This window comes from Protomyctophum bolini, assembly GCF_963924005.1.
Source record: "Protomyctophum bolini genome assembly, chromosome: 20".
Classification (NCBI taxonomy): Eukaryota; Metazoa; Chordata; class Actinopteri; order Myctophiformes; family Myctophidae; genus Protomyctophum; species Protomyctophum bolini.
In genome coordinates, this window is record NC_137881.1 from 32,446,361 (window position 1) to 32,474,200 (window position 27,840).

A 27,840-nucleotide genomic window follows, 5' to 3' on the forward strand; every position below is an offset into this window, starting at 1 on the left:
CACGGCACTGTGCAAGCTTGGCTAGCAGTTTACATCAATCATTGCCTCTCTCCTAAAAACTTTATTGGGACACACACACACACACACACACACACACACACACACACACACACACACACACAGTCACACACTAAGACCGAGTTTGTTGGTGTGTCAACTACTATAGTTTCATTCACAAGTACACTGGACTGGAGGCTTGTTGTGCTGTAGTAGTGATAACAACGTTAGCTAACCAGCTAATGCGACGCTAACGCTATTCCCTCTCTCCTTGTTGCGCACAGCCGTGCTTTTGTACACATTTCCATCCGTTCGCCTTTTAAATCTAAATGTCCCATCAACACACGGGTCCAAGGCGCAACGCGATCTTATCTGGTTCTTGGGGTTTCATTAACACTGAGCAGTGAGCACTGACTGCAGTGCTGCCTGCTCGTTACGTCTCCACCTAAGGTCCTCCTCGCCCCGCAGACGGCGCAGTATACACAGGAGGAGAGGAGAGGAGAACAACAAGTCTAAAAAGGAGGGGAGGAGACCTGTCTGTCGCCTAGTCGCCTGTGTAATCTAAATAAAACTGTAAATAGAAATAAAGTGTGGGCAAATGTCGACTCGGGATAGATATTATTACTGTAATGTAGATGATACTCGGGGGAACACCTTTTTCTTTTAAAGATAACTTTTTTTTACACCAGCGTCGGTGTCTGTGCGCGACAGATTTCAGTTGTGCGCGAGAGCATTTGGCCATGTGCGCGCACGGGCGCACGTTAGGGGGAACATTGGCTACAACAGAGCATGTGAGCGCGAGCGGAGCGGAGCGAGGAGCGGAGCGGGTGGATTTTGAAGTGAGCGCGGAGCGAGCGTAGAGCGGCGTGGGGAGAGATGAACGTGAGCGCGGAGCGAGCGTAACAAAAGCCGTCGAGAGCGAAGAGCGGAATTATCGGCCGCTCCGCTCCGCTCACATGCTCTGATGTCAAGTGATGTCACGTGCTCTCTCACCCCGACCAACCAACACACACACTGACGGGAAATGCACAACTCCATTATAGTTAACTGTGACCTCGCAAACATGCACACATGCAGAAACCCTGAATGTATTGCATACTGTAGGTACTTTTGGACTCAACTTGTGTTAGTGTAGGCTACAGAGACAACATACCCATCCACACACACACACACACACCCCACAAACACACCCCCCCCCCCCCCACACACACACACACACACACACACACACACACACACACAGGAAGCCTTGGCCTAGTCTTTCTTTTAAATCCAGGCACATACACCGCTTCTCTTTTCCTTTGGGTGTGCACACAGACACTTGAGCACGCACGCATACACACACACACGCACAAACACAGACACAGACACAGACTCACACACACACACACACACACAAATTGTCAAAATACAATAAAAACACTGTATAGTATATACATGCATGCACGCACGCACAAATACACACACGCACGCATAGACACACACGCACAGACACACACAGACACAGACACACACACACACACACACACACACACACACACACACACACACACACACACAAATTGTCATAATACAATAAAAACACTGTAAAGTATATATACAGTTGGAGGGGGTACCGCATTAAGTAAACAGAGCTATGTCACATAATTGCATCGTTGATTCGTTTTACAGGTTATAAAGCTTTTTTGAAACAAATAGCAGCATTTTTGGCATTTCTTTTTCTCAAGACTAAATAGCTCAGGTTAAAGGTCGCAGCTCTGTTCACATGTGCAGTACAGGTCTACTTCGTGCAGATAGTAGTCCTTAGGGTGGTTGTATTCCATCGGCTAACCTTCTTTCGTCGCAACAGTTCACACATCCTGCTGCTGTGTGTTTCGCACATTGCTGTATTTCTCCCCAATAGGTATGGGGAGTTTTTTTTGGCATTGGTCATAAGATTCAAACTGGCTTTGGGTGTGTGTGTAATCTATATGGGAAGTATATGCGTCTCTGATGTCTCGGTATATAGTGGACAGGTGGTTTCCACCACATTGTGTGTGTGCAGTATGGGTGCGCACACACACACACACAAGAAATGCGATTGTTCCTTCCGTCGAGACCTACTTTGAGTACAAAGGGGAGTGTGTGGACAATGAACTCATGCAGGCTGCCTTCACACTGAAAGGTGAACGCTCACTTCTCCTTTCACCAAGTCACTTCCTTATTCCCTCTCTCTCTCTCTCTCTCTCTCTCTCTCTCTCCCCCCTCCTTCCTGCAACCTTTTGCTCCATTGAGGCCAGGACTATAACGTAAATATGACGACCACGCAAACACACCATGTTTTTAGTACTTGGGTTTGTTTCTCTCTTGACCACAATGTGAGAAAGAAAAAAAACACATCCGTGTGAACTGAGTGGTGCAACTCCCATCCCCCCCCCCCCCCCTCCTCTCTCTCTCTCATTAGCAGGGGCAACAGTGCAGCACTAATACTATCTCTCTCTCTCTCTCTCTCTCTCCCTCTCTCTCTCTCTCTGTTTCTGGCACAACAGCGCCCCTACTGGTATAGGCATAGTCATACTGGTGCTGCATGAACCGCCACATACATATAGGTGAACCAACTCTATAGGTGAACACGGACATTGCTGTTCCTTGGGAGTAGTTGCACCACTCAAAAAAATGAACTTAGATAGATATAGCACCATGCTATTTAGACAGATCACTCTTTTAGTGTTTAGATGGTATGCCGTAATTTCCCATAATTAATGCGTTTACCTTGCTTATTGTTAAGTCGCTGCCTCTGACTTAACATGACATGAAATATTGAGAACCACTGATATAGAAACACGAATGAAAATATATTGTTTTCTGTGTGGAGTTTGCATGTTCTCCCTATAGGTGTCCCCTATAGAGCGCCGCAGTCCCCGCCCCCTTTCAGAAAAGCGAGTGGCCCAGGAAGTGAAAGCCCCATGCATTCTGCCATCGGCACTTTTAATATAATTTATTTAAAGACGGTTACGCCGCGGACAAAGCCAATTCGGATCGTGACGAATCATGACAATGAACACAATATTTTGGGACGATCAAATCATTAGAAAGAAGAAAAGAAAGTCAGGAGACAACACTATTTGTTTTATTTTTCGTCTTATAAATTATTTGATCGGCCCAAAATATTGTGTTCATTGTCATGATTCGTCACGATCCGAATTGGCGTTGTCCGCGGCGTAACCGTCTTTAAATAAATTATATTAAAGTGCCGATGGCAGAATGCATGGGGCTTTCACTTCCTGGGCCACTCGCTTTCTGAAAGGGGGCGGGGACTGCAGAGCTCTATAGGGTAGGTACCCTCACAAAAACATGCAGTAATCCTGCTCTCTAAACTGCCTCCCCCTGGCCAGCCGGGGCGCCTGATGGAGGGGAAAGGAACTGGTTGGAATAACGTGTTCCTTCCACGTGCTATACGTCCAACCAGGGAAACTCCCCCCTGTCAGGTGCAAAGGAGCAACTTGGACACTCAGGCATGAAGGAAGCATGAGTTCAAGTCCGTTGCTCTCCCCAGGTTTGGCGGAGGGTGTGTATAGAGCCCAGGATCACAGTAGATGATTGGCACAGGGGTGAAGAATGGGTTACAAAATCGTGGGATAAAAAATATATTTAGAAAAAAATATATATATATTGTTTTAATTTCGACGTCAGGCCTAAATGGGTTAAAGACACTCAGCATCAAGGGTTGGACTGGAGGCGTAAGTCCCTGCGACATACTAGCATGTCATGTCCAGGGGGTGTACTTGTACATCAAGCTGCCTCACGCTATACACAGAAACAGGAGATAGTCTCCTGACCTATGCGGGCCTCATGGCTCGGCAAGGCTTAATTACTCACAGTGGAGTCTTTAAATATTAACGTTACATTGTCATTGCAATCTGTGTTTTGGCAATTATCGGGGGAACCACTTGCAATTCTCCATAATGCAGACCGGGGCCATCTTACTATACGTTAATGGCACGGTGCTACCTACAGTATAGGTGCAACCTCCCATAGACAGCCCTTAAATTTCATCCAAACAGAAAAAGTCCTAATTTGTCTGATTGCATTAAACAACGTTAAACTGCACCAACAACATTGCAGCTGCACGGAAAAGCTTCAATTATTATTCTCTTTCTATATCCTCAAAGTGTTTGATTCATAAAAAATACACTGCCGACATGTTAAGAAGAGCTAATTTACTTTGTGTCCTCGCAGGTGTTTCTTATTCTAATTAAGTGCTGGAGTTTGGAAGTGCTCACTCAACTGCCAGCTGTTTTGAATTAGCACATAACGCAAGAGGCAAGCAGGACATTGCTTTACTGAAAACGAGTGCTCTCTCTCTCTCTCTCTCTCTCTCTCTCTCTCTCTCTCTCTCTCTCTCTCTCTCTCTCTCTCTCTCCCCCCCGCATGTTATGTGATCGGCTCTCTCTTGAGCACACAGTTGTTACGTTACACTGTCGTCTGCCCGGCAGAGGATGTGGGTTTGTCTTTCACAAACAACAGTTTGCTTTTTTCCAGCAAAGCCTGCGAGTGCGTGTGCGTGTGTATGTGCGCGTGCGCGTGTGTGTTGCCATAACTTACCAAATATCCCCACAAGTCTATTTTAATGTGAGAAATAGGAGGTGAGTTGGCCAGGTTATATAGGGTTAAGACATTTAGAGGTTAAAGGTTTGGGAATGAGAGATATATAGAGCCATGCCCGAGTTATACTTGAGCTGTGTCGCGCACCATACTGTATAGCTGATCTACAAGCTCACTACACGACGCACCGCGACACGTTGTGGGCTTGTAGATCAGCTATTGACTTGGGACAGCACGAGGGCACACATTTTTGTTACGTGATCACTAGTGCTTTTGTTGGGATTTATTTCGTTCTTTCATTCTTTTTCTTTCTTTCTTTCACTGTTGTTTTGTTTCATGGACTGGCTGTTCTGTAATTTCGTAGGCCATGCACATGCTGCATTGTACCAATGTTATATTTTGCACTACAAACGAATATTATAGCATACATAATAATAATAATAAAATAGCATTCATAAAATCACTTTCTTCTGTCCTCGCAAGTATAGTAATACAAAGTCAGACCGGTCTGAAGCGAGTGGTGCAACAGCACCCCCTATTGGTACTTTAAACATCGGGACATATGTTAGGACATAGGGAGGGATATTGCTGTTCCTTGGAGTGGTTGCGCCACTGTAGCTATTGAAAAATAGCAGATCTACAAGCTCATAGCACGCCACCGAGTGGCGCGCTACGAGCTTGTAGATCTGCTGTTTTTGAAAAATCGTGAGAATGTGTCGCAATTCTTTGAATATATATATATTATTATAACGTTTTTAACTGAAATCTTTGCTTCTGGGGGGTCCGCATGGAACAACATATTTTCAGACGCGGGTCGGCGGCCAATTTTTAGGGGCCTTATTGAGGTCCATTTTTTTTGAAGGTCGATGGGCTAAATGGGTCAAAGGAAGAGTCAGGATCTCACTGTGTGAGAACTTGCCAAATTTTCTCTTAATGTGATTCAATGTCTGGCTCAGCCCTACGCCCTCATGACTAAGGAAAAGACGAGTGAGAGAGAGCAGGTAGTGACAGAGAGAGAGAGAGAGAGAGAGAGAGAGAGAGAGGGAGAGAGGCACCACGAAGAGAGGGTCTGCCCCACGAGGGGAGTGGCTGGAAGGAGCGGCCGCGGCTTGTGATTGGGTGAGACGGGGGCCGTCAGTGGGGTATACAGGGAGCGCTCCGCTGTGTTCATTGTTCGGGTAGAGGACAATTCTCAGGTGGCGTCTTTGATTGATTGATTGATTGATTGATTTATTACTTTATTGAAAATACATTCAAAAGGATAGAGTCACAAGAAAGCCGTTAGACTTAGGCTTGTTTCCGTTGTGGTCCTCTTGGAGAAAGGGAGCAACAGACAAAAACTAAATACATCTGTATTTTGCCAGGAGACAAAAAACTAACATTTCATAAAGAACTGACCAAATAAAACTGGATTTTATTGTATTTATTTATTTGTTATTTATGTATTTACACTCTGTGTCATCTGATGGTTTGTTGGTTAAAGAGATCCAATTATTAGTTATCATATCATTGTCTGAATCATTCATCTTAAATAAAACTATAGTTATGGCATAATGTGATTAAATACAAATTCACTACACATTTTGAATATATTAGGATATTGATTCCTCCATGTTTAACCTTTGTATCTAAATGATGACGAATACTCTGTCTGTGACTATGTATTTTTCCCATACAGCACCGAAAGCCCCTCAAAATATGGGCATCTTGATAAGGAGTTTAAAGATGGAGTGCCGCACTTTTTTGTATTTTCCCAGTGTGTCTATGAGGTGACGGTACTTCATTAGACACCCTGGAGTCGTTTTTATGTGCAACGGTGTATTACATTTGTATTTAGGGTTTCTTCCTGGAGGCTGAACCCTTGACAGTCAAACGGGCCAATGAAATAAACAGTAACATATAGTGACATCACATTATCAGCCCCTCCCCTAACCCCTCCCCCTTTATCATACAACTACAGCTGTGGGTGCGGCTTCAGTTCAGGTGGATCACCACCCATCACCACCCATCACCAGGCAAACCAGGCATACTTAATGAACTGGTGGGCGTGTCCACATAAAAACAACATTTTAGCAAAATTATTCTCCATACATGTTGTATGTGTGTACTAGGCTTTGTCCTGTATAGGTTGCCCCTGACTAAAAAATGACCATAAGATAACCCCGAGAAATGTACTGAGGAGAACATACAGAATTGTCATTGGCGGAATTTACCGATTTGGCTTCTTGTTAATATATAATGGGCATTTGACCAGTGCGCAGACGTCATGAACTGTCACTTGGTGATTGTATACTTAATCTGCAAGGGATAGAATTCTGACGCTCATGAGATCATATTATTCAATCTGTAATACTCGTATAACTTTATGCAATTTGATTAAATACATGCTAATCCTTAATACTTCTGTCCGTTGTTAAACAGTGATGCGGTCAGGGACGAGACGAAGTCGAGTTCCGCAAGCAATAATCACGTTAACCCACACCCTCTCGTGTAATATTGCTTAATTCTCTGCCTATATCGGGTCGCGACTCAAACTGCCCTGAGTTAGCCTGGTTAATAAACCAGACAGAATCAGCCGTTGGCAACAAAAAAAATTGCCTGCCGGCGGATTACGGTCTGGAGAGGCTCAATTGTACGCCCATTTCCTACACCAGAGAAATGGGGCAGCCAATCAGGACACGGTATATGCAATATGGGCGGGCTTTGGTACAGTGATTTTCAATGCTTGAGACCTTTGACTGACAGTAGCTCTGACCAATTGCGTCAAAGAGAAAATGTTTCAACTCCTCCGCCCTGGAAATGAAATCCAAGCTAAGCCTCCCCAGACTAATATCCCGCGGTCCGTGCGATATTAGTCTGGTTTATTAACCAGGCTAGCCCTGAGTCGGCTCAATCGAACTTCGCGACGCTCGACACGGCAACTCGCTTCACTCACTCAAGTTCGCTTGAGACGGCGGGCCGCCCGTTATGGTTAACCCATTCTGACCTAAGATCAGATTTATACGAGGTTTCCACTGGACACACACTGGTCTGATTAACCCATTCTGACCTGAGATCAGATTCTAAAAATGTTCTCGTTCTTCGATTTTTCAAAAATAGCAGACCTATACAAGCTCGTAGCGCGCCACTCGGTGGCGCGCTATGAGCTTGTAGATCTGCTATTTTTCAATAGCTAAAGCATAACATGATGCTAACACCAAAATGGGTTCCCGTTCAGAATGGGTCAAGCACACGCCGTGCATGATTTATAGAATGTCGCGGTGTCTCCCGTGGCTCAAGACGACCATATATGGAGGCGTGACCTGCAGGACGGACGGACAGGTTCTGCAGGTTTTAAGCCATTTTGACCCGAGGACGATTCTTTAAAAAAAAAATCTTAGAAATCCTAAAAGTTTTATGAAACACCTATAATGTTTCTCACGATTTTTCAAAAATAGCTGATCTACAAGTTCATATAGCTTGTAGATCTGCTATGTTTCAATAGCTAAAGCATAACATTAAAAACACGCCTTAAAACACCAAAAGGGGTTCCCGCCCAGAATAGGTTAATAGTAATCTGTGACCTATGGTCGCAATCAATACTGCAATATAGAAATACTCTGTTACAAGTAAAAGTCCGGAATTGAAAATTTACTTGAGTAAAAGTGCAACATTATTGGGCCTTAGTATCAATTTTTATTATGCAGAATGTCCTGTTTAAAGTTTTCGCATTGCAAGTTTTGTAGAGCGTCTATTTTCAAATGACCGGAAAACCCCGAAATGAAAAACAAGGCCAAGTTTCATGCATGTGCGCACACGCACGCACGCACGCACACATGCACGCACGCTGCACGCATATGCACACTTGCAGACAGTTAGGTTTATAAAAAGCTTTCTGACGAAAGAGAAGCAAAACCACATCCTATGTGAACAGTCAGAGCAGTTAGCCAGCAATCACACACACACACACGCGCGCGCGCACACACGCACAAACCATGTAGCCTACACACAAATGTGTCCTTTGATGAACTCTCATTTCTGCTAGGCTATAAATATAAAACAACGTATAATGTGCTGACTTGAACGATATGTTAAAAGAGGAACACACAAGTTCCTCTATTGTATTTTTTTATTTATTTGTTGTATTTCATGAGGTCCTTTATGATGTAACTTTTTTATATGGAAAGCACTTTGGGTCAACTTCTGTTGTTTTTAAATGTGCTATATATAAATAAAGGTGACTTGACTTGACTAGACTTGACAAGTACATTTACAATGCATTAACAGAAATAACACATTGAGGATAAGACACAATCCATTTGGGACCTCCTTAACCCATTTAGGCCTGATTTGTGCCACATTTTCACGATTCTTCAAAAATAGCAGACCTACACGCCTACGAGCTTGTAGATCTGCTATTTTTCAACAGCTAAACTTTAGCTATTGAGGGCTGCCCAAAAGGTAGATCGTGATCTACCAGTAGATCACATGACATGCCCCTAAAAAAATATATAATTTAAATATATATATTATTTTTTTTCCACCTGCCACTTGAATTAAGGTGACTTGATTGACTGACATCAAAAAGTGCCTGTCTGCCTCCCCCTGGCCAGCTGGGGCGCCTGATGGAGGGGAAAGGAACTGGTTGGAATAACGTGTTCCTTCCACGCGCTACGTCCAACCAGGGAAACTCCCCCTGTCAGGTGTAAAGGAGCAACTTGGACACTCAAGCATGAAGGAAGCATGAGTTAAGTCCGTTGCTCTCCCCAGGTTGGCGGAGGGTGTGTAGAGCCCAGGATCACATTAGATGATTGACACAGGGGTGAAAAATGGGTTACAAAATTGTGGGTTAAAAATATATTTAAAAAAAAAAAAAAAAAAGTGCCTGTCGCTGTCAGCTCAAACCCACAAAGCAAGTCTTTGTTTTCAAGTGTGTTGCGCACAGATGTCAGCATTATATAGTTATATTATATATATATATATATTTTAAAACCCTACCAGTTACATTTCCTCCCATCCTCCCCTGAAACATTCGTGTTCAGTGGATTCCTCACAAAGAAGGCTTCATGATCTCTGGATAAATCCCCTCCGAATTACATGAACACAGTCACAGGGGTGGGTGGCTTGACATCGGAATTGGATAGCAAACATTTTGGAGGGGCCTTTTTTTTTACGAAGGCGTCATTTCCCCACAGTTTAACTACAAGCCAGGCCTAGTGGAAAGACCCATGACAAGCAAACCACCAGCAAGCTAATCTCTCAAGAACAGATTCAGAGCAATTCCTTTTTTTGCCGATGGGTTCCCAGATTGCCAGCAAGCAAGCAGGCACACACACACACACAGTCACGCGCGCACGCACGTGCACACACACACACACACACACACACACACACACACACACACACACACACACACACACACACGCAGTAGGCCTATGTATGTAACACTCTTTCTTTCTTGAGTGCACAAAAATGTGTGTGTGTGTGTGTGTGTGTGTGTGTGTGTGTGTGTGTGAGTGTGTGTGTGTGTGTGTGTGTGTGTGACTGTCTCTCGCTTCCTGTTTCAAGAGGTTTTGGAGAGGTAGAGGGTCTCTTCAGAATCTATTTATAGCCACCAGGAAAGAGAGAGAGAGAGAGAGAGATAGAGAGAGAGAGAGAGAGAGAGAGAGAGAGAGAGAGAGAGACAGAGACAGAGGAGTGGGGGAGAGGGTAGAAAATAAAGCTAAAGAAAGGAAAGTGAAAGAAAGTGTGAAAGAAAGTGAGAAAGAAAGAAAGTAAGTAGGCTAAGTAAGTAAGTAAGAAAGAAAGAAAGAAAAAGAAAGAGAGAGCGAGGCGTAGAGAGTCAAACAGAAGGAGGTGAAGAAAGAGAAGAGACAGAGAGAGAGGAGTGAAAAAGCGCGAGTACAAACCGCGCTGAGAGAGAGAAAGAGAGTGAGAAACGAGGAAGGCGCAGACTGAGGTTATTTTTTTGTCATGGCATGTTGCGTCACGTTGTTCCTTCATGAGTATATCGCCAACAACAAGCCGTGAAAGTATGTGTGACTATACAGACCGAACAACCTGAGGAAAACATGTACTAATGTACTAATGTACTAATAAAAACATGTATGTCTCTAGTACTAAATGGATGAGCTTGTAGATCTGCTATTTTTCAATATAGCTATAAGTATACATAATGCTTTAAAACACCAAAAGGGGTTGCCGCCCAGAATGGGTTATAAAAACAAATATATATATTGTGGGATTTTGATTATTGGGAAAAAAAAAAAACAAGCCAAAAAAAATATATATATATATATTTCACTTGCCCCAAAATGGCTCACGACTCACGACCCTCATTTTGAGAAACTCTCTGCTCAAACATAATTGCGTGTTTGTGTTCACACGTTCGCTCGTCCCCGTTCGTGTCTTTTTTTGGGAATCGTCTTTCAATCTCGCCGCCTGTGAGAAAAAAAGGCTTTCTTCTCTTCCTGTTCCTGACCCCCTCTTCATGGCTATACCCCGTCTCCTCTTTCATCCACCTGCTTTTTTTCTCTCTCTCACTCACGTCGTCTATCCCTAATTATTCTGTCCCTCCTCTGCTTTCATCCAGTCGTCTCTTCATCGCCGCACTTCCGACACGCTGCCTTCCATTCGATTGTTATCCCTCTATGTTGCCCATGTTTATGCCTCTCTCTCTCTCTCTCTCTCTCTCTGCATCACTTAAAACCCAGTTCATTTTAGTGCAAACCCACGGCTCCGTGAATTCAGTCGACTCGCGTCGGCACTGAAATGAGTGAGTGTATAGTTTCACAGATAAGGAGTTTATGATCGGCTCGAGCGATGAATCAAAGCCAAAATAATGTGAAGTCGCAATGTGAACTACTGCAATAATATGCAAATCACATGCAGAGAGAGTGCCGTCGTTGATCCATAAAAACCATAGGAAAGCATCTGTGTATACATTTTTATTATATCATGTATATCATGCATCTCCAATTACCCATGTCTGTCTGTCTGTCTATCTATCTCTATCCACTGTATCACTGTATGTGTGTGCATTATATAGTCTATATACCAGCATATTATACAGAGTATAATGTATCCCCTCATCTCTCTCCTATATCGCATTTCCCACTCATGCAGTTTGCAATTTCTCTCTCTCTCACCTCTCCCGACCTCCCCCGTTCCTCACTCTGTCTGCCTTGTCCATCTTCCATCACGTTTTCAATTTCATTTCCAATCACTATAGCGTGTCTCTATACCTCTCATGTGTCTTTTTTGCCCATATCCTTCACTCCGTCTCACTCAGCCTCCTAAATGTAAAAAGTCCACCTCGGTCTATGTCTAGCCTATATACCCACACAGGCCTTCGGTTGTTCAGGGTTCAGGGGTTGTTGTTGTGTATTAAATCAGGACCCGAGTATAACACGTAATATATGTTGTTCCCTTTCATTGCGGTGGTTTTCAATCTTATTTTTTTCATATCGAGGTCCGTTATTTTATTCACCATTTTGAGCCACGGAACCACCATTTTAAAGGTTCAAGGTTTCTTTATTTTGTCTCCCCGAAGGAGAAATCTGTCTTGGACCCCAAGGACCCGCCCTGCAGCATACAGATACAATACAACACAACACAACACAACACAACACAACGTCGTTCTGGGCACTTCAGCGCCACCCAGAGGACTCCAGAGCACTCCACAGCACCTCTCTCTCCCCGTTACAATCTCCCCGCACCTGGATGTCGTCTGCAATCACCTAATGAGCCTATACAAAAGCCCAGGCCTGTCTGCAGCTCGGCGCCATGAGTTCTTCCCCCAGTCTACGGTTGGTCAAGTTAGACAGCCAGACATTTTAGGCCCTCAGTGTTTTAATCTTAAGACAGTTAAACGTCACGCCGTCACTGTGCTTATATTCTCTGCTCATGTGGACCTGCCTTTGACTCGACCTTCTCTTCTCCTCTCCAGTGTTTCCGGGAAACTCTACGGACCCTACGGACCCCCGTGTTTGTGAATAAACACCCGCCCGGGTGGGCTTTACTCTGCTTTTGCCTCTCCTTGTTGTGCATTTGGGGTCACACCACACCGAGTCATAACACTAAAGAATATTGTGTTATTGTTGGATAGGATTTTGTCCACAATTCTATGCTGTATTGATGTTGGTATAGCTGTACTGGCCTACCGTAGGAGAAATAACAGGCAGACGTTGATCAAAATAACAATTATTCTACATGCTCTAATTGTGCCTGACTTTGATTTTGTAGACTTTGAACTTTGTTTAACAATACTTTTGAGAGCATTATAACATGAAACCGAATGGACCTGTAAGGGTCAGTTTTGGCTCTCAAAAGTTAAAGATCTACATTGTACAGTATAGAAGAGTTTGGTTATCAACTTTACATAATTTAGCTGGGTGACCACCTGGAACCCCCTCAAGGACCACTGGTTTAGTGACTTCCTCCTGGGGGATCCCGAGACGTTCCAAGGCCAGTGAGTCGATGTGTTTCCTTGGTCTTCCTCGGGGTCTCCTCCCAGTGGGACGTGCCTCGAGGACCTCCCTAGAGTATATCCTAGAACTAAAAAAAGGTCTCTTTTTTTCATTTTTTTTTTTAAATATTTTTTATCCCACAATTTTGTAACCCATTTTTTTCACCCAGTGTCAATTATCTAATGTAATCCTGGGCGCTACACTTCCTCTGCCAACCTGGGGGGCAGCGGACAGTCCTCATGCTTCCTTCTGTGCATGAGGAGTCCAAGCTGCTTCTTTTCACCTGACAAAATGTCTCTAATCAGTGGCGCTTTACTAGGGCACCACCCACAATTACCTCCAGCAAGGACAGCTATTTGCAATAACCAACAGGGCATTTACATTGAATCGTGACCACAATCAATAGGGATTAGGAGCAGACCTTATTGACAGTACAGACATATCAATAATAAATATACTGTATTATTTAGAATGGATAATTACATTCTGTCAATAGTGCAATTAGTCATTAGTCATATAGTGCACCTTATCAGACGACATCACACTGATAAGCACCAGCATGTGCGCGCAGACCCCCTCTCATATAAGATGCAATGGAAAAGTTCTAAACTGAACTCGCATGTACAAATGCACCATCACACTTTCAGATGCTGTTTTTCTCCCAGTGTGGAGGAAGAATGATTAGGATTTGGGACCCCCCCCCAGAAGCAAAGATTAGCAGATCTACAAAAATAGCAGATCTACAAGTTCGGAGCGCGGCACTCGGTGCTGCACTATGAGCTTGCAGATCTGCTATTTTTCAATAGCTAACATAATCCTTAAATAATTCAAATACCACCCCCCCCCCCCCCCCCCCCCCCCCTGTCATTCTATTGGCCGAGCCAGGTCACTTCAGGCAACGGGATTGTTGTTGCTGCTGGGAGGGACGCTATGGATATTGCGCTCGTATGGCTAAATATGACATTAAAAAAATATGAATTTATATCGATATATTATAGTTACAACAATGACATTGAGCTGACATGTTTTTTTTAAGGGTAACTGTAGCATAATCGCAATATCACACGACTGACACGACGAGTCCCGCAAATGAGGAAGTGGGAAGTATAGCGGAGGAGACTCACTGTCTCTCAATTCAATTCTCTTTTATTTGTAATCGTGCATAATGCATATAAAACATATATTGCCCCTCAAATGCCCCAGCCAGTATACAGCATCGTTCATGTGAACTATACTCTGTCCACGGTTATTCATTGCAATGAAATAAAAAATCGCTATGATGAATCCGCGACGGCTGTCCCGTTATTGGCACCCAGCTGCAGTCTTCAAGCCGGCCGGACCACCCAACCATGCGCTATACATAGCGATTCTCATAACTTCAATAGAGCACCGAAGTCTGACGTCACTTTCAGTAGAGGGCGTCAGTCCCCAGGTTCATGTATTTGTTTAGTTGCATTGAAATCCCCATTGAGGCGATTTTAGATCGCCTCATATAACAACTGTGTTTGAAAAATAAACATGTCACCCCGGCCGCTTCACTCATATGGATATGAAGAATCAACTGACTGAGAGAAAACGCTAATGTTACTGCTGCTGAATTAGTTAGATTTCCGCTAGAAGCAGACTGTATCATATATGAGTGACTGACTGTTGCAAACGATACAGAGACACCTCCCTGACAATAACGCCGAGACAGCTTGTTTATTTTTGGACCACAACGCTTATAGTAGACGATATTAAGATCACCCCATGTTATTCTCCATAGAGAAATTACTTCCGCGAACCAGGGGAATCGTCGGGATGAGCGAGTTACGTCAGGACTTTGGTGCTCTATAGGCTTACTATTATTAAATAATAAACATACTATTTCACATGAACAATGGTGAAACTAAGACATGGGGATAATTATTATACATTGCAATGAAACCGCATCGCGTTTTCATTATAATACTGCTGGGTTGAACACACAGTCACAGCCTCGCGCTGCAATTGGCTAAAAGTTTAAATCCTCCCTGACGTCCCGACTAGTAAACTGTATAGTGGATATAAACAGTGCATTCAGCCAGAGGGGGCGCCAAAGGGAGAGTGTGCTGTTGAAGGAGAACACCTCAGCATCATAATATAGGGAAAGATATAGTGGGGAAAAAGGGCCAAAGAAATACATTTATATATATTTAAATGTTTGGCTATATCACCTTTAAAACACAGACAGGGCCTTTCTGTGTGGAGTTAGCATGTTCTCCCCGTGTCCGCTAGGGTAGTACCCTCACAAAAAAACATGCAGTAAACATGGTCTCTAAACTACCTCCCCCCTGGCCAGCCTGATGGAGGGGAAAGGAACTAGTCGGAATAACGTGTTCCTTCCACGAGCTACGTCCAGCCGTGGGAACTCTCCCCTGTCAGGTGAAAAGAATGGACTCATGCATAGAAGGGAAGCATGAAGTCAGTCCGCTGATCTCAGGTCAGAATGGGTTAAGCTAATGATCTTCCCAGAATGATGTGGGAACCACTGCAGCAGCTTATTATAGAGCGTCGCAGTCCCGCCCCCTACCACCAGGGCCCAGGAAATGATTCCCCCGTTCATTTTCCTCATAGACATTTCAAAAAGTATTTATTTAAAGACCTTTTTAAGCCTCGTATACAAAGACAACTCGAGTCGTGACAAATCATGACAACAAACACAATTTGTCGTGCCGAACAGATAATTAGAAAGAATAAGAAAAACGGCAGGTTACAACACTTTTTGTTGTTGTTGTTTTTCTACTTTGTAAATGATTTGTTTGGTCCAATATATATTGGAAATATTGTGTTTGTTGTCATGATTTGTCACAACTCAAGTTGGCTTTGATTTGAAGTTCTTTAAATAAATACTTTTTTGAAATGTCTATGGGAAAAAAAATGCATTGGGAATTATTTCCTGGGCCTGGCAGACCAAGGCGCAGTTTGGAGGAATCACCCCGACTCACTGGCCTTGCGGAACGCCTCGGGATCGCCCCAGGAGGAAGTTATACTAATGCTGCTCTGGAGAGGGAAGTCTGGAGCAGCTCTGGTGGAGCTGTTGCCCCGGCGACCCGACTGCGGATAAGCGGTTGAAGATGGATGGATGGAGACACACACACACACACACACACACACACACACACACACACACACACACACACACACACACACACACACACACACACACACACACACACACACACACACACACAGGGTTTGGTTTCCCTCAGTGTGACGCAGCATGCTGATTGGTGGGTGAGACGCTCTGTGAGAAGAGCTGAGGTCAGATCAATAGAAACCGAGTTCGGAAGGCTCCAGTTGACCAAACGGCAGACAGCCAGAGAGAGACAGACAGACAGACATTCAGCATTGTGTGTGTGTGTGTGTGTGTGTGTGTGTGTGTGTGTGTGTGTGTGTGTGTGTGTGTGTGTGTGTGTGTGTGCGTGTACGGTAATATACTGTAATGGCACCCTCTGGCTATGGGAATGCAGCCATTCGTGCTATAATACACACACACACACACACACACACACACACAGTAAGATGAAAAGGTAGATGTTTGGTGTATCGCAGGGCGTTTCGGATGAATTAACTTATTAACTCGGTGAGGACGTTGGAATAGAATCTCATATTTTATAGCCGATGCCTTAAAGGTCTTGCATTTCAGAAGACTTTTCTGTGCACTCGCCCGGCTATAGTGTTGTTTTTGGAACGAACTCGTGCATTTGCGTCAAAACAAACATAATCGAGGGAAACATTATTACATGCTTCTATACTAGACATATTATCATCTCGGTCGGGTGGAAACCTCACATGTATACACAAACAAAACACACAAAAGCGTTACTCAAATTCAGAAAACGGGCAAAAGTATAGCAGCTCGACAAGCTCGATGTCACGTCCTGTCCTAGGACGTACCACGATTAAGTAATTCTGGACTCAGCTGCGGACAATTATGCCATGCAGGGCCTGATGGTATTTATGTGTGTCCGGTGTTGATATCTGTGTGCTATAACTTAATCGTCCTTTGACGCGTCGTCGTCGCGTGTGTTAGTTGTGATATTCTTTGGTTGCTCGTTCTATACACAAGCCCTTGCGAGGCATCTTGTGTTCTAAGTTTCCTGTGTGTGAAAGTTTAATAAGGTTCCTGTTCCAGTTCTCCGGTGGTCACTCCCGGCATTATGCTCCAGCTCCTGCACCAAGTCACACACCGTGTCACTCGAAGCGAGTCGCTCGTGGATCTATGCTATAGGTTTGCTGTAGTATTATGATAAAGTAGGATGAAGTAGGATTATTTTTTTGTCTCCTCCGGCCTCCTCCTCCTCTTTTCCGAATATCAGTCACCAGAAGAAAAAAAAGAGGACGGGTGTTTTCGATGAATCTATCATGGTTAAAATGTTTGAAGTTAGTTTGAAGTTTGAAGTTTCAATGGGTTTGTAGAGGATATCTAAATACTGAATCAAGCTACTTTTATGGGCGGGAACCCCTTTTGGTGTTTTAAACATTATGTTATAATTTAGCTATTGACAAATAGCAGATCTACAAGCTCATAGCGCGCCACTCGGTGGCGCGCTATGAGCTTGTAGAAAAATGTCATTTATTCTTTGAATATTCTGTTATTTTGTTCCATTCCTAAGCCAATTTCGCTGCTGCTCTGACGAAACTCAGCACAACTGATGATATTTCGAATGTGATTAATACGTTCTCAAATCTTCTGTTAACGGCTATGCTTTGGCAATGCCTCGGGACCCCCGCCCCGCACCCTCCCGACCCCCAATATAAATTGACTGCTACAATAACCTTAATACAGACAATACAATACACCATAAATAAATACTGAAACCAGATATAATCATGAGGGAAGGTGTATGCATGTACTATGTGTACTATATGTAAACTCTTCATTTCCATTTTCCAGCCACAAATTATTTTACAAAAAAAGTTATTTTAATAATTTGGGGACCCCCCCCAAAATAATTTGGCGACCCCCCCCCGAGGGGTCGCGTCCCACGGGTTGAGAACCCCTGCTATAGGGGACTGTCATATACTGCATGTTATGTTGCTCACCTCCCCTTCACATTCAGTATAGATGATCTTTTGTGGACAGATTTCTTTCTACGGGGTCTAGTAGGACTATAGTAAATAAAATAAAATAAATCGCTATAAAAAATTCATATTTAGTCCCATGCTCGAATGCCCTCGCGGCCTCGCCCCCCCCCTGTAAATAATAGCTAAAATCGCTAAAACTAAAAGAAAGCATGTGGCGTCTTTTAGTTTCTCTGATAACCAAAATCATGAACCTTGGTTGGAAAAAAAACTAAAGTTGTCCTTTAAGCACCATTCCATTGCCCCGCCGCTGTGTTCGTTTGGTAAATGAACGCGCCCACAGCGTCACACTAAAGCATCAAAAGTAGCAGATCCGGCAAGCTCAAAACGAAATCTTCTACTTTTGCCTTTTTTCTTTTTATTATCGTGAAACCTATCCGTTTGGGAGATATGGGGTTACTTTCCACCCGCCGGAGACGATACATATATAATTTAAACACTGAATTGCGTGTCATAATTTGACAGACCATCGGGGGCTGTTACTCAGCGTCTTTGAGCCATACTGTAGTATATAGCGGCAGGCAGAGTGAGATAAGACGTTTAAAGACGGGAATCCCTGGTCTAAATTATCCACTTATAAAGTCTCCCGAGCAAGTGGCTATTGGGAAAGCATGAGTGTCCATTATAGTTATAAAAATAACTCACTAAAAAAAAAGACATCGACTTCTGCTTCTGCTATACGGACATACAGCCTATTATGTAACCATGTCTGTTTATTGGATGAACTATATTATTTATAAGTTGAGGATGTTGCAAGACTCGAGTTGTATATATCACAGCCACTATATCACAGCCATACCTTTAAGGTCTGGATTTAGAAGAGAGGGTTGTTCAACTTCTGTGCAAGTCGGCTAGTGTTTGGAACAACTGACTGCTACTCATTTCTACTCCATTAAAGTGTCTGTCATTTTTAAATTATATGGGGAGAAAAGTCGAGATCTGGATCTGGAGATTTGGCACATAGTGTGACATGCTGACAGACAATGAAAGAAACATATACTTCCACTCACAATTTAGGTGGCTTTTAAAATGCGGTACTTATTCCTTCATTAAGAGATACGATTGCACCTCATAAGTGTAAACATAAAATCAAATATAATATAGCCTACAATTGAAGGACGAAATTGAGGACGAAAATATCCGTTTTGCAAAAGATCCATGTATACGTATAGCCTGGGCCTTATAGTTTAACTTGGTTCCACAGATAAATATTGTGAAAATAGCCGAACTACAAGCTCACAATGCCTCGCACTGTGAGGCCGTTGTGAGCTTGTATAGTAGAACATCTATTTTCACAATGTGTGGCTCTTTCTTACACAACATTTAACCATTAAAGTCATTCAATTGTAACTTTAAAAATGTCCAGACACATAATACACACACACACATGTACGGTTGAGTGAGAAAACAATGTTGCACATCGTTAAGCTAATCATCTGGGGACCTTCCAAATTTATTCCCCAGCTTGGGAACAACCACTGGCTTACACTACATGGCTCTTGCATCAATTTGACTCTTTACTTAAAAACCTGAATGTCTCAACAACAGGGGCTCCTTAGATTGTTTTTGTGAGTGCTAATAATTCTCCTCACACACACTGTATCGAATCGGTGTAATTTCTACAATAAAAATGTACAGTAACTTATTGTTGGGTCATTTTACAATGTTTAACTGTATTTTGCAATGCATTATGGGAAAATAATCATTACAGAAACTTATTGCATTTTCCCACAGTAACTTATTGTAAAGACTACAGTCAGTTGTGTTCTTATTGTAAAACGTAGCTTTACAACCGATTTCTGTAATTTCTACAATAGATGTACAGTAACCTATTGTTCTGTCATTTTACAATATTTAAATGTAATTGCAATACATGTATGCATTGTATAACCAAAGACAAATTCATTTGAGGCCTCCGCTTCTAAAAATCTATAAAATATTTAAAAAAAATCCTTTCTTTACAAAAGAGACTATTTCTGAATGTTTAAAGCATGCCGAATCTAATGAAAGTGTTGAAAATGTTTGAAAATGTTTCGTTATTTGTCTAACCTCTTTAAGGCTTCTAAGTCAAAAACCGTTCGATATTACGGGCCCATCTTTTAGTATGTTATATAGCTTGTCAGGACGAACAATCTGATATGTGTTTCGCCACACACGGTCGTGTGGTTCCTAACCCTAGAGTTAGACTTTGACGTGCGATAGCTCCTCCCACAAAGGTCGAAAATGGAAGTGCTTTGCATCCACGCATAGCTATCGATAAGACGAACGCGCTGATATGTGTCTCCCTGCGCACGGATGTGTGGTTCTCAAATTTAGGTTTAGCATTTCACCAGTCAATACACAGTAAGGTTCACTGGGTCTATAAGGCTTCCGGATTACAGATCAGAGTTGGAGAAATCTTGCTACGGGGGTCGCACGAGAATAACGGACCTATCAGAGCGTAGATCTCGGAAAGCTGAACACGCCCATGTCAATTACTTGGCTGACGGACCTATCGTTCTCGAGCTATCGCGCGTTGAAAACTAACCAATTAACTAGCCAATTAAGAGAACCGTAAGTCTGTGTGCCAGGAATCACATATCAGATTGTTCGTCCTGACAAGCTATATAACATACTAAAAGATGGGCCCGTAATATCGAACGGTTTTTGACTTAGAAGCCTTAAAGAGGTTAGACAAATAACGGAACATTTTCTTTCAACGGGACCAATTCCATTGAATCCAGCATGAAAAAGTGAGTCAGAAAAACTGGTGTTTGAAAAAAAAAAAACATTATTTGAGCTTTTGGGGCTGAAAAAACGTGTCTCTTTTGATTTGGTGCCAAGTTAGGAGTCCCCTAGAGCTACAAGACCTCTTTCATTGGATTCGGCATGCTTCAAGCATTCAGAAATAGCCTTGTTTGGAAAGAAAAGATTTTTTTTAAATATTTTATTGATTTTTAGAAGCAAAGGCCCAAAACGAAGCCTTCAAAGCCTGTCTGTCTGTCTGTCTGTCTGTCTGTCTGTCTGTCTGTCTGTCTGTCTGCCTGCCTGCCTGCCTGCCTGTCTGTCTGCCTGCCTGCCTGCCTGCCTGCCTGCCTCTCTGTCTGTCTGTCTGTCTGTCTGTCTGTCTGCATGCCTGCCTGCCTGCCTGCCTGCCTGCCTGCCTGCCTGCCTGCCTGTCTGTCTGTCTGCGTATATTCTGTATACTTTAAATCATTTTCAAAATATATACAGTATAGGCCTATATGTTTTACATTTGGCCAAAATAGCCAATTTTAAATTGGGGTGCCCAGATCATTTTCAACATTTTACTATGAGTTGTTGTGTGGAAATAGCCTAATAAAGAAAACCCCCACCCCGGCCCATTCTGTGTTGCCTGGCTAGAACTGGAGGTCTAAAAAAATCAATAAAATTATAAAGTACATCATTGTGATTGTCACTGAGATGTACTTCATAACAACTGTAAGGTATATTAATGACATAGTAAAATGTTGAAAATGAGTGGCATTCCCCTTTAAGTGACCACATTTCCTAGAAATGCCTACACTCTCTAGACTATTTCACTGTAGGTTCTACATTTAAATAATGTAGTGAACTACTTTCATTGTAGTTCCTACATTGAATTACTGCATCAAGATATGACGTTGCATCCGGTTGCATCACACACAAGGCGGAGCTTATTCATTTTGAACAGAGAGGAAACAAAACGTCTGTGCAACTGCTGTGCTGGGCTGCTGCAACTGGGATTACACTGGGTGCTTTCGTGCTTCTATCTACTGACAAGTTGGTAAGTTGAATTAGTTTATGGAGTCAACAAAGTCATGTATCCAACTAATTTTAAACTGAGTCGATTGGACTTTCCATTCCAGAGATAATATCCAAAAACCACCATTAAAATTCGCCTATTTTCCGTTTTTTTCTTGCTTCTTTTTCTTTGGGGGGGGGGGGGATACTAATACTGTCGTTTTAGTATTGCAAATGAAAGCGATGCACTGTAGCTCTACTTAACTACAGTATCATCACTGTTAACCACTTTATATCCACAAGTTTATTTAATGAAAAAAGCCATTTGTGTTGAATGTGGGCCAAGTCATGAATGATATTTTAGGCTAGAAATTGAACATGTGCTCAGCTATCTTTAATATGAACCCATTTGTTTCTTGTTTGTGTTGAATGTGCAATTAGCACATACTTATTCATAACAGGGAAACTGTAATATTAATCTCCATGTAGTGAATGATTGGCAGGTATTTTGTTTTGACTGCAATTATGTTATCTGTGAATAATGTACCTACAGTACAGTTAAGTTATATATTAAATTAACATTGCAGATTGTTGTGTGCAATCAGATTTGTTAAGCCATAAGCCTTTGTTTGTATTGTTTTGCGTAGAGTAACTAAAAAGCAGGTAATGCACAACATAATAATGTTTCTACTATTACAGATGCTGACAGAAAACACCTGGCTGGCAGTGACTAGTGAGCAGTGATCATCAGTGCCAAGACCTGACACGAGAAGAAGAGTGAAAATACCTATTTTTCAGGTGAAACCAGAGCCCAGCAGAAATGTATCTCTGTAAACGTTGTGGCTATGAGAGTAAAAGTATAGCAGGTTTTACACGTCATATGAGACTTCACAGTAATGACCCAAACTGCCCTTTTTAGCTGTCACTTTCAAAGGCACAAAGTACAAAAAAGAAATGCATGTTGTTCTAGGTCTAGGACAAGATGATGAGGGCCTTCACATGGGTGAGATTAACTATAAATCCATCATAGTGATTTTGTCTACTTTGTTGTACAGAGGCAGCGGGCTGTGGCGATGGCTGATTTGGGTATTCACAATCTGACCGAAGTAGAACAGGATACAAACTACACGTGTGTTAATCAAGAAGACCTCCTTGATTATCATCCACTAATGCGTTACGATCTCAATGGGACAAAAGTGATTATATTGCATCACTCTCTCCCAGATACCGTACTAACATGTATCCTCCCTCTCTCCCAGATACTGACATGGCGACACCTGAGGAAGAGATTAAGGAAGCTGTGGTAGCAGTATTGCCTAGCCTACCAGAGGATAAACTGGAGTCCCTCCTGGTCAATGTAGGAAGCTTCTCAATGCATGGAAAATTGAAGGTATGTCTTAGTCTTGTTTATGAAATATGTCAAACAAAAAATGCTAATTTCATAAAATGTAAAGCTATGTACATGACACATAATGTATATATGTTATTCATTAATGCACATTTGTTGCTAATTTTACTGAACCGGTAGGATTTTATTATTTGCAGTTATTGAGCTGTTCCATCCCCCCCCCCCCCCTTTTTTTTTAGAGCGAGTGACAATGACACTGATTCCTGTAGAACCCAGCTCGGACAGTATCGCTACGTTTTCACCCTCCAGCACGTCATGTCGGGCCAGTGGCAATAGCTCCAGAATGACTGTCCATTTAGATGACTGGATGGAGAACTTCTGTGTTCCTTGGCACAGAATGCCTATTGGTATCACAACTGCCATTGCAAACAGATGTTGTGCATCCGATAAAGACAGAAAGGTACGAATTAACGTTGATGATATGAGGCTGACTGAGAATCCCAAAAAATCTCATTGTGATATAGTGGCCAAGAGGATTGTAAAGCAACATTGCAGCAGCTTTGCTGATCTCCTACCAGGAGAGAAACAAACATTTGGTAATGGCTATGAAATCCTAGCATCTCAACTAGCTGTAAGAGCCGCTCATACAGGTCATACATTCATCTATCTAAGATCTAGACATGTTTGTAAGTGTGGTCTAGTATCTATAGCTGTAGTCGCTGTTATAAATCATAGCACAAACATATCACAACTTGGCTGCCACATGATTTTGAGTTTTTTTTTTTTTTTTACATCATTAAATATCCATAGACATGACTAGTGCTCCATCAAAATCGGGACCCCAATATTATTATTGTTTTGGTATTCATTTTACTTTCATTTGTACTTTTAGTAGTCGTTTTTTTTCTTACTCTTCATACCATTTTATGCAAAATGTGTGGGTTGGTTGAAAAAAGATGATATTACTCTTGTACACCTGTAAACTGTACTCTTCAACTGTTGAGGTCGGGTGCAATGACTAAATATTTGTAATTTGTGTTTCTGTCGTTTAGGTGTTGGCAACAGCAGCAGATGTGGAAAGGACATTGAAGCTTCCCGACTAATTATCTTAGGTAGTGTATACACTTTTAAAAGCATTGCAGATAAATATGGAGGTCATGTTTTACAGTCTAATTGTCATGTGGAAAGCAGCAGAAACTATTAACTATTAAAATGCAAACCATGTGTCTATGTTTAGGTGAAGTTCTACCCAATGTATGCTGAGCATGGAGGGTCGGGTCGTTGTGGCTCCACAAACAAACTTCCTGGCTGGAATTGCAACTTTATTTTCTGCTTATTACAATTTCAACCTGGTGTACCAAGAGCACGCCTGTTACATCCTGGAATTCATCCAAAGGTAACTTTCAGCTTGAAGTAGAACTATCTTGTGTAACTCGAAAGATGTGCTCTCTTGTAGAGCTCTGAGTGCACATTTTTCATAAAGTGTGTGTGTGATTTGTAATTGCAGGTGTTTCGTTGGGATCAACCCAACCATTGGCAGTGGCACCAAAACAACGAAGCTGCTCAGCCAGAAAAGTGGGAAGGTGAGGGAGAAGAGGAACAATTCGGTCTGTCCTCCTGTCTCCTCCCTCCTGAAGCGATTGCAGGACTTCACTTGGCTTTAAGTGTAAGTCATGTGCAAAGAATTTGGACCATTCTCTCCCCACTATATGAATCTTAATATGTTGCTTTGCTATCTTATGTCATATTTTATACATATAAAGCAGTAGAGTTGTATTATTTGTTTTTAGATCTCTATCCCAGGCTCTGATTTTATTCAGAGTTCAGAAGTGGGGGGGAAAATGTGGTCCAGAACATTTTGATTAGCTGACCTTCATAGTCAACTGAAACATTTTTCTTAAAATACTTCTTTAGTAAGCAGTGTTGGGCAGTAACAAGTTACTAATATATTACTGTAATATTATCACTTTACCCAGTAATGAGTACTGTATTACTCTGCCAAAACAATAATATACCATTATTACTTTGGAAAAAAAATGGCACATATTACTCTGGAGGATTTGTTGGCCTTACCGTTTGAAAACATTTCATTTAAAAGGTCAAGAGAGATTGCTGCTTTATAGCCTTTTTGGCTGATTGGTGACTCTTCTTATTATTATTCAAAACAATTTGATTCAGTTCCAACAAAAGCTGACTAAACGGATTGTGTTGTACGATCCCTTTTTTGGGGGTGGGGGGGACAAAAGTAATATAAGATATTACTCTTGATTCCAAGTATAATATTGCCTAACACTGTTGGTAAGTTAATAGGGTGTGCAGCCAGGACCACTTATTTTCTTCTTTGGATGTCATTTATTGTGCCAACTGTATGTCCTTTGTAAGTAGACCGTGTGCAAAACCTTGGGCATTGTGCAGAAAAGGGAAAGTCAACTGAGGATCACAGGGCAGTTTCTGGATGTCACTACTCCCAAGGCCATTTTATTGCCCCTCACCTCTCCACACCTGTCATCTTCTGTCCACACGTTTCATTTTCACCTGCCCCACCAATTCACACAACTGTCCACAAACCTCAGCCCTGTAGATATCTGAAATAGTAGCAAATACTTATATTGTTCTTTTTTTCCCTTGCCCTGTCAGATGTTGTTGAGTTCCAACGATGAGTTCCATGGATACCTGCTGGTTTTGACCTACTGCCTGATTTGACTTGACATCTGCCATCTCCTCAACGGACTTGTTTGCCTTGCCCTTGTGAGTTTTTAAAGAGTCTACCTCAATTTGTTTGGTTCCATGCCTTTTCCAGGCATTTTTTGTTTTCCAGGCCTGTTCCCCTTTTTGGACTTTTTTGCACTTTTATCTCTGCAGGGATTTGAATTTCTGTTTATTTTTGTCAGGTTTGCACTTTGACTTCTGCAGAGACTTTAATGTTGGATTATATTTCAGTCAGATCAAATTGGCTTTGCACGGTGTTCTCACACTTACATGGTTCTGCAATGTTGTACATTTTCTTCTTGTCAGGGAACAAAATGTTTTTTTTTTCTTTCTTTTTTATTAAATGTTTTTCAGCTAGTCTGGCTAGTAGTGTGTGACCTAGATTGTGGGTGCCAGTCCACAAGCAGTGGCAGTGGCTAACGGCACTGTCAATGCTGTGTCTGGATCTAGATCAGCTGCTGCTGGCTTGATTATTGGCTCTGACGGTTCAAGTTTTAAATCGGTGAGGCATTTAAGGATTGACATTTGAGAGAAGTGTTGTCCACTGATAACATCCATAGGGTTTCTCGCCAGTGTGAATTCTCTGGTGTGTTTTAAGTCTAGACATTGTAGGGAAGTTTACCACACTGATCACAGTAGTGGCATTTTTGTTTAGCCAAGCTTCTTTGTTCATTCACCTCTGGTAGAACAGGGAAACTAGACTGATGATGCAACACTGAATTGGAAACGATGACAAATTACATATTGTTTGGAGGTACATCATGGATGTAAAAAAATGTGTACATTATCGTACATTATATGTACGTTATCATCTTGTCGGGGAACAAGATTATTATTATTTTTTTCATGTTTTAAACCTTTAAATATAAGTGGTTCTCAAACGTTCTGGGTCAGGGCCCCCTCAAAATTGTTAAGATTTTTCTAATTATTATCAATACAATCCTAGTGTTTTGCCAATTACCGGTACGTGAATTGGCAAAACATCAGTGACCGCCCATCAGTGGGACCAGGCCCAAAGGTTCAGAATCGCTGTTTTTAAATGTTTTTAAAGTTTGCACTTTATATTGTTTGTTTTAGGGGATGGAAAAAAATGGGAGATGTGACCTTGTAATGTAAAGTTTTAATAAATGTTTTATTGCATATCAGACTCTGGGTTTTATGTAATGGTTGAAGAGAATTTAATGCAATGTTGATAAATTGGATTAAACACTAATTGCATGTAAAATAACCTGTAAAAAACTTTCTACAGCAACATACTGTGTTGAAGTATTTACAGTTATTTATTGGCAACAAAAGTTGCCAGTAAATAGCTGTAATTAAAAAAAAATACAATATAATGTTGTAAATTGGTTTACAATTAATTGCTGTTGTTTTACAATAACCAAAAGTAAATTGGTTTACAATAATTTATTGGCAACAAAAGTTGCCAGTAAATAGCTGTAATTTCAAAGAATACAATATAATGTTGTAAATTGGTTTACAATTAATTGCTGTTGTTTTACAATAACCAAAAGTAATGCATATACAGTAACAAACTGTAAAAAGGGTATACAGTAGTTTACTGTAATATTTTTTTACAGTTAAAACCTGTAAACATGTATACAGTACTTTACTGTAATTGTTTTTTACAGTAACTATACGTAATTCTACACTAATTAATTGGCAACTTTTTTGCCATTAACTAACTGTAATTTCTACATCCTATTCGTTACAGTGTATAGCCTACTGTAATGTGGAACCACTGATACATATAGCCTACTGTAATGTGGAACCACTGATACATATAGCCTACTGTAATGTGGAACCACTGATACATATAGCCTACTGTAATGTGGAACCACTGATACATATAGCCTACTGTAATGTGGAACCACTGATACATATAGCCTACTGTAATGTGGAACCACTGATACATATAGCCTACTG

At 41.8% G+C, this 27,840-nt stretch overlaps 1 protein-coding gene across 1 annotated transcript in view; it reads left to right on the forward strand.

The window, feature by feature from the left end:
* Positions 1–25,908, forward strand: part of LOC308335337 (kunitz-type U19-barytoxin-Tl1a-like) — a gene marked incomplete at both ends in the record, with an annotated part of 57,157 nt that extends 31,249 nt beyond the window's left edge. Inside the window, 4 exons of the mRNA XM_080792355.1 lie at positions 23,117–23,247; positions 24,443–24,459; positions 24,713–24,788; positions 25,843–25,908. Coding sequence (XP_080648481.1) covers positions 23,117–23,247; positions 24,443–24,459; positions 24,713–24,788; positions 25,843–25,908 — 290 coding nt within the window. The remainder of the gene's footprint in view (positions 1–23,116; positions 23,248–24,442; positions 24,460–24,712; positions 24,789–25,842) is intronic.
* Positions 25,909–27,840: the final 1,932 nt, after the last annotated feature.